General features: G+C 42.4%; 1 protein-coding gene across 4 annotated transcripts in view; it reads right to left on the bottom strand.

Moving 5' to 3' along the window:
- The window catches only part of stard9 (StAR-related lipid transfer (START) domain containing 9), a 298,527-nt gene that overhangs the window by 126,395 nt on the left and 159,795 nt on the right, over positions 1-12,337 (bottom strand). For 3 of the 4 annotated variants that reach the window (XM_068039742.1, XM_068039743.1, XM_068039744.1), the window contains 3 exons: positions 7,021-7,088; positions 4,755-4,852; positions 2,832-3,023 (listed from right to left, as the gene is read on the bottom strand). In XM_068039742.1, the coding sequence (XP_067895843.1) occupies positions 2,832-3,023; positions 4,755-4,852; positions 7,021-7,088 (358 nt within the window). Of the gene's footprint in view, positions 1-2,831; positions 3,024-4,754; positions 4,853-7,020; positions 7,089-12,337 lie in introns of those variants that run through there. The other variant, XM_068039745.1, reaches the window with a different exon arrangement.

Here is a 12,337-nt window from a genome sequence, read left to right as displayed (position 1 = left end):
TAGATGAGGGAATTAAATGTAATATATCCAAGTTTGCAGACGACACAAAGCTGGGTGGGAGTGTGAGCTCTAAGGAGGATGCAGAGAAGCTCCAGTGTGATTTGGACAGGTTGAGTGAGTGGGCAAATACATGGCAGATGCAGTACAGTGTGGATAAATGTGAGGTTATCCACTTTGGTGGCAAAAACATGAAGGCAGATTATCTGAATGGCGATAGATTGGGAAAGGGGGAGGTGCAGCGAAACCTGGGTATCCTTGTGCACCAGTCGCTGAAAGTAAGCATGCAGGTGCAGTAGGCAGTTAAGAAGGCAAATGATATTTGGCCTTCATAGCGAGAGGATTCGAGTACAGGAGCAAGGATGCCTTGCTGCAATTATACAAGGCCTTGGTGAGACCACATCTGGAGCATTGTGTGCAGTTTTAGTCTCCTTATCTGAGGATGGATGTTCTTGCTATTAAGGGAGTGCAGCAAATGTTCATCAGATTGATTCCTGGGATGGCAGGACTGACCTAAGGAGAGAGATTGGGTCAATTAGGCTTGTATTTGCTAGAGTTTAGAAGAATGAGAGGGGATCTCATAGAAACTTACAAAATTCTAACAGGACTGGACAGACTAGATGCAGGAAGGATGGCGGGGGAGTCCAGGACCAGGGGTCACAGTCTAAGGATAAGGGGTAAGCCATTTAGGACCGAGATGAGGAGAGATTTCTTCAGGCCAAATCATTAAATATATTCAAGAAAGAGTTCGATATAGTTCTTAGGGCTAAAGGGATCAAGGGACACGGGAAGAAAGCGGGAACAGGTCACTGAGTTTGGATGACCAGCCATGATTGTATTGAATGGTGGAGCAGGCTCAAAGGGCCGAATGGCCTACTCCTGCTCCTATTTTTCTATGTTTCTATATAAATACCATGACTATAAGAGGTCAGAGGTTGGGAATTCTGTGCCAACTACCTCATCTCCTGACTCCGCAAAGCCTTTCCCCCATCTGCAAGGCACAAGTCAGGTGTGTGATGGAATACTCACTTGGCTGGATGAGTGCAGCTCTAACAGTCAAGAAGCTCAACACCATGCAGAACAAAGCAGTCCCCTTGATCGTCACCCCATCCACCACCTTCAACATTTACTCCCTCCACCACCAGCACACAGTGGCAGCAGTGTGTACCATCTACAAGATGCACTGCAACAACTTGCCAAGTCTCCTTTGACAGCATCTTCCAAACAAGCAACTTCTACCGCCTAGAAGAACAAGGGAGCAGAAGCATAGGAACATCACCACCTGCAAGTTCTCCACCAAGTCACACACCATCCTGACTTGGAACTATATCACTGTTCCTTCACTGTCGCTGGGTCAAAATCCTGGAACTCTCTTCCTAACAGCACTGTGGGTGTACCTACCCCGCAGGACTGCAGCGATTCAAGAAGGTGGCTCACCACCACCTTCTCAAGGGCAATTAGGGATGGACAATAAATGCTGGCCTTGATCCCAAGAAAGAAAAAAAAACTCTTTTCCATTTAGAAATACTGCAAATGCCAAGCTTGAGATAATACAGTTAACACATTTTTACTACTGTAAACCCGGATATAATGTTACAGAATGTGTTTGCGCTTCTTTTAATGAACCAAATGCTAAATTGTCCCAGTCACTCAATGCCAAAATGAGCACTTGCGTGTGACTAGGTCACAGGATGTCAGCAATACAGAAGTGCAAATAATCCAGGCTATTACAAGCTGATTAACTTCTTCCTGTAATTGCTTTTGTGTGAAGTTCTAGCAGGGATAACAGATTTACTTATGTGTGTTTTTTTTTTGTTAGTTTTCACTGCAGCCTTCCACATGTCCTCCTTCAATTGAGGTAAAGAATTAAAAATCAGCATGGGATTCCAATTAGCCAAACGCTGGACTATGTTGGGCACAAATTCCACAATCACCTACAACACTGCTATGTTACTGGGCAGAAAACACACAGTCCTGTGCCTAAAAACAGTTCTGACAGTTCTTCTAACCCATCATTTGAATTGTAACATACTCCACCTAGTGGCCAGGTCAAAATCTGGTATGGATTTCAGAATTCAGAAAGAGGAGGCTGGCTGGCTCTATGATGGGTGGACTAGAACTACTGGATGCTTGAGAGAAGCATTAGGACTACGTGAGAACAGGCTACTTACTCCTAATGGGAGGACCCTCTTGGATGAAGATGTTGTGCAACTTAAGGGTGAGAAAACAACCCAGGACAGGGGAAGGCTGGGAAAAAGAGTGGAATGGAAAGGTGAGGTAGTGCAATACAGTACGTAGGAGGGACAGTGACTAAAATTTGACTTCTAATCTCAGTCACTCTCATGGGGACGGTATCCTAGAGAGGGTGGGAATATTACCCTGGACTCTTGTTGCACACATCCAACATTAGAAACTCCCTCCTTGCTCTCTTCAGGCAATGGTGCATAGATTGGGCAACACTTAGAAAGGGGTACTTGTTTTATAAATACGCAAAAGATGACAAATAAATTTCATACTGGGGAATTCTTGAAATATTATGTGCTTATTCAAACGTTGTTTGGGCCACAAGCTGTGGAATTCCCTCCCTAAACCTCTCTTTTTCTTCCCTTAAGGCCCTTCTTAAAACCTACCTCTTTGACCAAGCTTTTGGTTATCAGTTCTAATATTTATGTGGCTTGGTGTCTAATTGTGCTTTATAAAGCTCCTGTGAAGCGCCTTGGGATGTTTAAATATGTTAAAGGCGCTATATAAATAGAAGTAGTTGTTGTTCCTAGCCAATTAAATAGAAGCTCATTTTGTAATCAACTGCTTTTTGAAAAGACCATGATACTCACTTGCAATCATGATGGTTTTAGAGTTGCCTCCAAGGCTGTCCTTGAGAAGCCAGGTGAGGACAGAATCACGGTAAGGAACATAACACTGGCGTCTGCTGTTCCCTGAATATGCGCTGGAATGGCTTCCAGTGTCTCCTTCACTCGCTACACTATTTATACTCTGGCAGCTGCTGGACATCTGGGAATTTTGCGCTGCATAATTAGGAACAAAATGCAGAAATTGAGAAGTATTTACTTGAAAGTGACAGCATCATGCACTTTTCATCTACTGAACAAAAACAACCTTGTCCTGTTGTTAGGATATCTTAAAAGCACTTGGTTGCCTCACACAACGGGTTAGTTTTGGAATACAGTGAACTTTAATGCAGGCAAATATAAAAAAAGATTTACATTTATATAGCGCCTTTCACAACCTCAGGATGTCATTAAGTGCTTTACAGCCAATGAAGTATTTTTGAATTGTAGTTATTGCTGTAATGCAGCAAATGTGGCAGTCAACTTTCGCATTGCAAGCTCTCACAAACAGCAATGTGATAATGAACCAGATAAATGTGGCAGCCATTCTGCCCCACAAAGAGTGATAAAATGAATAACCAGTTATTCTGGTTTCCAGTGATATTCAGTGGGGGAGGAATGTTAGCCTGAATAAGGGGAGAACCGTCTGCTTTTCTTCAAGATTACCAAAACAGAAAAAAAGGGGATACTGAGACAAATTTAATCCTTCAAACACGTTTGATGGAAGACTCTGATGTGGAGACTCCTTATTGAAAGCAACAGCCATTACATGCAGAATTAAACACGTTTTCTTGTTGACATCTGTCTGATGAGTTTAACAACTAATTTTAAAAATCAGCTTCTTTTGTCACGTCCCTGCTATTTGGCATTATTTGTCAACATTTCTAACAAGAAGTGTCACCAATAAATGGGAAACGTCCCTTCTTGGTGGCATTCGGCATGTTGCTGTGAATATTCATCACCACATGCGACAGGTTCTTCTGTCACTGGGATTTGATGAATGATGGCAACAACTTCTTGGAATACCTTTTCCATTCAATTTTTGTCTTGTGTATGGTTTGTCTGTGAGTGAATATTAACAGGAAAATATTTTTGGGAGTGTTTCTTTCCACTGATATTAAGCATCAAAGAAGGGGTTGCAACCCTTTCCCTCATTATTGTATCTCACCTGCAGCTAAACAAATTATCTATTTTGAAGTGGAGCTTTGTTTTTTTTATTTATTGGCAAATTGTGTTTTGCTGATTCTGATGACTACTTCCTTCCTGATTCACCAGTGGATGCCGACCTTTCATTCATCACGCAGCTATCCTCTGAAGTTCTCTTTCAAAATTACTTTACCTTAAGGTCAAGAGGAGACCCAATCAAGGTATTCCAAATTATAAGGGGTTTTGTTAAAGCAAATAGTGAAAAATATTTCCTCTGACACGTGGGTCGATAACCAGAGGTTGTAGATTTAAAATAACCGGATGAAGAACTGGAGGGAAATGACCTGGAACACACTGCCCGAAAGGGTAGTGGAATCAGATTCCAAAGGAACTTTTAAAAGGCAACCGAACATGTTATGAAGAGGATTAATTTTCAGGGTAATGGGGGAAAAGCTGGGGTTCAGGATGAAATTGAACAGCTCTTCTAGGCATGATGGGTAAATGGCCTCCTTCGGTGCTCTAAGATTCTATAATTACAACAATGACTACACTACAAAAGTACTTTATTGGCTGTGAAGTGCTTGGGATGTGAAAGGTGCTAGATAAATGCAAGCCTTTCTTTTTCTTTCGAGAACATGCTCTTTTTTGTGACTATATACTTACAGTAATCTTAATATAAAATCACAGGTAGTTCTAATTTTAAAAACGTTTATAATACTGGAAGGCGATAGATAGGTTTAAAGGTTTGCTGCAACAACTCACCTAGAGTGGAGATGACTATTCCCAGAGTAACCAGTGATTTGTTAATGTTTGATCCTTCTGTAATCCTGTCCTTGCAGAAATTTGGATCTGCTCTCTCACTGTAAAACATCATTTGAGTTAAAGAGAAATAAACAGGTTCCTTTGTGACTCGTCCTGAACAATTCCTTCGTACCTTTATCAAGTTGTACCTAAGCCATTAGGGGGCACAATTACATTATTATTAAAATCTTCATGATGTGCCCCTGTTCGTTTGTCAGAACTATAGATTAAGGAATGTTTGATTCCACATCCATGCAATGATGTGGATGAGAAATTGTTCTGTGTAATACTCTAGATATCTGACACTGCCTTATCAGTAACTCTTCTGCTCTTCAGACACTTGAATATAGTTAAATGTTATTTATTCAACCTTGTATCTTTTAATCAGAGAACGCTACACACAATACGTAAAATAAGTCTGTAAATTTTCTGCCTCTCTCACGACTGCCTTTCTCTTATACAAAGGAATACTGCAGATGCTGGTAACCTGAAATAAAAACAGAAAGTGCTGGAAATACTCAGCAGGTCAGGCAGCATCTGTGGAGGGAAGCAGAGTTAACGTTAACGCTGCTTCTCTCTCCACAGATGCTGCCTGACCTGAATATTTCCAGCACTTAGTTTTTATTTATGCCTTCCTCTTTTGCCTACCTATATATACTTAATGGCAGAGTTCTAAAGAGCGTGCAGGGACAGAGGGACCTAGGGGTTCATGAGCATAGAGCTTTAAAGGTGACAGGACATATTGAAAGAGTAGTTAGCAAAGCATATGAGATCTTGGGCTTCATAAATAGAGGTACTGAGTACAAAAGGGGGAAGTTATGCTGAACCTTTATAAAGCTCTGGTGAGGCCACAACTAGAGCATTGCATCCAATTCTGGGCAGAACACTTTCGGAAGGATGTGAGGGTCCTTGAAAGGGTGTAGAAGAGATTTACCAGAATGGTTCTAGGGATGAGAGTTTAGCTACAAAGTTAGGTTGGAGACGCAGGGGTTGTTCTGCTTGGAGCAATGGCGATTGACGGCAGGTTTGATAGAGGTGTACATTATGACAGGCTTAGATAAGGTAGACAAAGAAAAGCTGTTCCCATTAGCTGATGGTACACGAACTAAGGGAAACAGATTTAAGGTTTTGGGCAAGAGATGCAGGGGGGATGTGAGGGAGAACTTTTTTTAACACAGTGAGCTGTAATGACCTGGAACACTCTGCCTATGAGGGTGGTGGAGGCAGAGATGATGAATGACTTCAAAAGCAAAGTGGATAGGTACTTGAGGGAAACAAACTTACAGGGCCAAGGGGATACAGCCTTGGAATGGGACTGACTGGATTGCTCTACAGAGAGCCGACACAGACTCGATAGACCAAATGGCCGTCTTCTGCACTGTGATGGCTTTGTGGACCCCAGCTGCAGGTCAGAGACATTTCAACAGCATTACACGTTGTTTGAGATGGGGGACTGGTGTGCAGGGAATGATCAGAAAGTGATCGAGCTATATTCACAAAAATTTATTGGATTAGTTGGGAAAAGTGACCAAGATTGTGGCTGGAACTTTCTCCACGTGACAGAAGTATTTGCCTGCGGAGCACAACACCACTGGTAAATGATGCTGAAGGAGAAACACCATCAGTTATTCTGAGACACAGCTATTCACACACCTCTCGGATTTGCCTGCAAATTGTGACTGGTTAGAGTTCTAAACGTGGGCTCTAAGGTTAGGTTAACGTGTGCGAGATTTGCTTATCTTTGGGATCAAGCAGAATGTTACTTATTTGAAGGTTTTCCTGAGATCTTTAGCCTCCTTCCTGAGCTGAAGTGGCAGAGTAAACTATGAAGATAGAGACTTTCAGGTTTAAGTAGACTTTGCTGTGAACACTTCCTTAATTCTTTCATTCAAGAAAATGACCTTCTTTTGATTTATCTCCCTTAGTTTTCTTTAACCTTTAAAAAGCTCTTGCTTTCACCGTTACATCAAGCATCCCACATACAGTTCTCACATGTGAGTATTGCAGCCGAAGAAGTATTTAAACATCTGACACCAAGGCAATTCTATGACAAGCATAATAAGAGTATCTGGTTTGTTTTCGGCCTGACTACAAACAGGAGCTTCCATTTCATACAACACTGCATGTGTCACCATTTGTGTGAATATTAATCAGTGCTGGGACTCAAAGTAATGGGTTTTATTATATTAGCCATGTATTGTAAAGTACAAAATACCCAAAGACTCACCTGCCTGCCAAATCGACAAGGTTGATTTTGCTAACTATCTCTGATGGAAGGTGATTCTCCAATATTGCCTAAAATACACAGAGAGATTTACTGAAATTTACACTACTAAACACATCTGTTTGATATTTAGAGTGGAAGCTAAAAGTTTTGCTTAACAACATCATTGTATCTTTAACTTATTTTAATCTTGGTCATATTTGATTGGCAAATGGATCAATGCAAAGGAAATACATACATAGGGACAGCAATAGACTATTCAGCTCCTCAAGCCTGCTCCACCATTTAATTAAATCATGACTGATCTATATCTTAACTCTACTTACTGCCTTTGTTCCATATCCTTCGATACCATTACCTAATAAAAATCTCAATCTTGAAAGCTCCTAATCATCTTCTGGGGGAAAGAGTGTTTCAGATTGCCACTACCTGTTCTGTGAAGAAGTGTTTCCCAATTTCACTTCTGAATAGCCTAGAACTAATTTTAAGGTTATGCCCCTTTGTTCTGGACTCCCTCACCAGAAGAAATTGTTTCCTATTGAACAGTTTAAACACGTACACCTTTACTGAAGGGCGAAAGATGAGTTATATTGCAAGTTTGATGATAAATTGTAAAACACCAGACCATATACTTTATTTTTAAAAGAATATTTAAACATTTCACTCTAAACCAGAACAGAATTTCAATCCCCATCTCAAGTACAATTTTCACATGGATCAACAAGTTTGGTTGCTGCAACAAGCAGCAACACACTTTTCCTGGTGCCAAATAAGAAATTACACAGATGTCACCTCTGGAGGAATGCCCCTAGATGGGGTACAAGCATAGATTTGGGTCTTAATGATTAGTGACCACAATATAAACAAATTATAAAATATAGGTTTAGTGTAAAAATAAAAAATATATATTTATTTTGGCATGGTTGCTATATTTGCTGATGACACAAAGATAGGTAGGAAAGTAAGAGGATATAAGGAGGCTACAAAGGGATATAGATAGGTAAAGTGAGTGGGCAAAGACCTGGCAAATCAAGTATAATGTGGGAAAATGTGAAATTGTCCATCTTGGCAGGAAGAATAACAAAGAAGCAAACTATCTAATGGTGAGAGATTGCACAGCTGAGATGCTGAGGGACTTGGGTGGCCGAATGCATCAATAGCAAAAGGTTAGTATGCAGGTACAGCAAGTAATTAGGAAAGCTAATAGAATGTCATTGTTTATCGCGAGGGGAATTGAATAAAAAAGTAGGGAGGTTATGCTTCAGATATACAGGGCATTGGTGAGACCACATCTGGAGTACTGTGTACAGTATTGGTCTCCTTATTTAAGGAAGGATGTAAATGCACTGGAAGCAGTTCAAAGAAGGTTTACTAATACCTGTAGAGAGAAGCAGAGTTAATGTTTCGGGTCAGTAACCCTTCTTCAGAATCCGAAGAAGTTCCGAAGAAGGGTCACTGACCCGAAGCGTTAACTCTGCTTCTCTCTCCACAGATGCTGCCAGACCTGCTGAGTATTTCCAGCATCTCTTGTTTTTATTTCAGATTTCCAGCATCCGCAGTATTTTGTTTTTATTACTAATACCTGGAATGGGCGGGTTGTCTTATGAGGCAAGGTTGGATAGGCTAGGCTTGTATCCGCTGGCGTTTAAAAAAAGAGGCAACTTGATTGAAACATATAAGATCTTGAGCGGTCTTGACAAGGTGGATGTGGAAAGGATGTTTCCTCCTGTGGGAGGATCTAGAACTAGGGGTCACTGTTTAAAAATAAGGGGTCATCCATTTAAGACAGAGATGAGAAGAAATGTTTTCTTTCAGAGGGTCCTGAGTCTTTGGAACTCTCTTCCTGTAAAGGCGGTGGAAACAAAGTCTTTGAATATTTTTAAGGCAGAGGTAGATAGATTCTTGATAAACAAGGGGATGAAAGGTTTTCGGGGGTAGGTGGGAATGTGGAGTTGCGGTTACAATCAGATCAGCCATGATCTTGTTGAATGGCAGAGCAGGTTCGAAGAGCCGAGTGGCCTACTCCTGCTCCTAGTTCATATGTACGCTTGTATGGAAAAAGGCTTGAAAAAGGTGAAACTGTTCTTTCTGACAACAAAACAAGTACATTGAAATGACAGGAAGTCTTGCCACATGGTGTCAGAGGGAGATAGGACATGAAATCATACCTGTGATCACAACATAGAAAGTTCCCCATCTTGACATGGGTGCTTGGGGAGCCACCAAGCAGAAGTCAGGCATTACCTCACAAGTAGGGAGAGGAAAAATCAGAGTAATTCTGCAGAGGGTGCCAGTACCAATGACAACTTTGCTGGGAGGTGCCCCTACTTCTATTCTGTGGGCAATTCAGCAGAAAGTGAGCCAGCAGGACTGGGAGTAACCTCCTGCAATCTCATTTGAAAACAAACGCTGGGCCTGTGCCTATTGGAAGACCACACCTAATCCCAAGTATGCCCAGTCCAGGGTCCCCATGAAATCCAAGGCATAGTGGGGTAGAGACCTCCATAAGAACCCCCTTTTCCCTCTCAAAGCATTTGCCAGGCACAGTGAAGCGGAAAGTCTCCCCCCCCCACAGAACTGCTCTGACAGACTGGCATGATTCTGTACTTGTTTAATGCATCTGGAGTATTCAGCTCTGGGCACCACACCTCAGGAAGAATAGACTGGTCTTGGAGGAGGTGCAGTGCACATTCACCAGAAGGATACTGGGCTATAAAGGTGAAATTATGAAGATAAATTGCATAGACTAGGCTTGTATTCCCTTGAATAGAAAGATTTAGGGGTGATCTAATTGAGGTGTTTAAGATGATTAAAGGAGTTGATAGGGTAGATAGAGAGAAACTATTTTTTCTAGTGAGTAAGTCCAGAACATGGGGGCACAACCTTAAAGTTAGAGCTAGGCTGTCCAGGGGTGATGTCAGGGAACACTGCATCCACTAAGGGTAGGGGAAATGTGGAACTTTGTCCTCCCAAAAGAACAAAGAACATTACAACACAGGAACAGGCCCTTCGGCCCTCCAAGCCTGCGCCGATCCAGATCCTCTACCTAAACATGTCGCCTATTTTCTAAGGGTCTGTATCTCTTTGCTTCCTGCCCATTCATGTATCTGTCTAGATACATCTTAAAAGACGTTATCGTGTTCGCATCTACCACCTCCGCTGGCAACGCGTTCCAGGCACCCACCACCCTCTGCGTAAAGAACTTTCCACGCATATCCCCCCTAAACTTTTCCCCTCTCACTTTGAACTCGTGACCCCCAGTAATTGAATCCCCCACTCTGGGAAAAAGCTTCTTGCTATCCACCTTGTCTATACCTCTCATGATTTTGTACACCTCAATCAGGTCCCCCCCTCAACCTCCGCCTTTCTAATGAAAATAATCCTAATCTACTCAACCTCTCTTCATAGCTAGCGCCCTCCATACCAGGCAATATCCTGGTGAACCTCCTCTGCACCCTCTCCAAAGCACCCACATCCTTTTGGTAATGTGGCGACCAGAACGGCACGCAGTACTCCAAATGTGGCCGAACCAAAGTCCTATACAACTGTAACATGACCTGCCAACTCTTGTACTCAATACCCCGTCCGTATGCCTTCTTGACCACTCTATTTACCTGCGTTGCCACCTTCAGGGAACAATGGACCTGAACACCCAAATCTCTCTGTACATCAATTTTCCCCAGGACTTTTCAATTTACTGTATAGTTCACTCTTGAATTGGATCTTCCAAAATGCATCACCTCGCATTTGCCCTGATTGAACTCCATCTGCCATTTCTCTGCCCAACTCTCCAATCTATCTATATTCTGCTGTATTCTCTGACAGTCCCCTTCACTATCTGCTACTCCACCAATCTTAGTGTCGTCTGCAAACTTGCTAATCAGACCACCTATACTTTCCTCCAAATCATTTATGTATATCACAAACAGTGGCCCCAGCACGTCTCCATTTTGAGAAACTCCCTTCCACTGCTACTCTCTGTCTCCTGTTGCCCAGCCAGTTCTTTATCCATCTAGCTAGTACACCTTGGACCCCATGCGCCTTCACTTTCTCCATCAGCCTACCATGGGGAACCTTATCAAACGCCTTACTGAAGTCCATGTATATGACATCTACAGCCCTTCCCTCATCAATCAACTTTGTCACTTCCTCAAAGAATTCTATTAAGTTGGTAAGACATGACCTTCCCTGCACAAAACCATGTTGCCTATCACTGATAAGCCCATTTTCTTCCAAATGGGAATAGATCCTATCCCTCAGTATCTTCTCCAGCAGCTTCCCTACCACTGACATCAGGCTCACCGGTCTATAATTACCTGGATTATCCCTGCTACCTTTCTTAAACAAGGGGACATTAGCAATTCTCCAGTCCTCCGGGACCTCACCCGTGTTTAAGGATGCTGCAAAGATATCTGTTAAGGCCCCAGCTATTTCCTCTCTCGCTTCCCTCAGTAACCTGGGATAGATCCCATCCGGACCTGGGGACTTGTCCACCTTAATGCCTTTTAGAATACCCAACACTTCCTCCCTCCTTATGCCGACTTGACCTAGAGTAATCAAACATCTGTCCCTAACCTCAACATCCGTCATGTCCCCCTCCTCGGTGAATACCGATGCAAAGTACTCGTTTAGAATCTCACCCATTTTCTCTGACTCCACGCATAACTTTCCTCCTTTGTCCTTGAGTGGGCCAATCCTTTCTCTAGTTACCCTCTTGCTCCTTATATATGAATAAAAGGCTTTGGGATTTTCCTTAACCCTGTTTGCTAAAGATATTTCATGACCCCTTTTAGCCCTCTTAATTCCTAGTTTCAGATTGCGCCTACAATCCCGATATTCTTCCAAAGCTTCGTCTTTCTTCAGCCGCCTAGACCTTATGTATGCTTCCTTTTTCCTCTTAGCTAGTCTCACAATTTCACCTGTCATCCATGGTTCCCTAATCTTGCCATTTCTATCCCTCATTTTCACAGGAACATGTCTCTCCTGAACGCTAATCAACCTCTCTTTAAAAGCCTCCCACATATCACATGTGGATTTACCTTCAAACAGCTGCTCCCAATCTACATTCCCCAGCTCCTGCCGAATTTTGGTATAGTTGGCCTTCCCCCAATTTAGCACTCTTCCTTTAGGACCACTCTCGTCTTTGTCCATGAGTATTCTAAAACTTACAGAATTGTGATCACTATTCCCAAAGTAGTCCCCTACTGAAACTTCAACCACCTGGCCGGGCTCATTCCCCAACACCAGGTCCAGTATGGCCCCTTCCCGAGTTGGACTATTTACATACTGCTCGAGAAAACCCACCTGAATGCTCCTTACA

Source organism: Heterodontus francisci, chromosome 9, assembly GCF_036365525.1.
Source record: "Heterodontus francisci isolate sHetFra1 chromosome 9, sHetFra1.hap1, whole genome shotgun sequence".
Taxonomy (NCBI): Eukaryota; Metazoa; Chordata; class Chondrichthyes; order Heterodontiformes; family Heterodontidae; genus Heterodontus; species Heterodontus francisci.
This window is presented reverse-complemented; position numbering and strand designations above follow the sequence as displayed.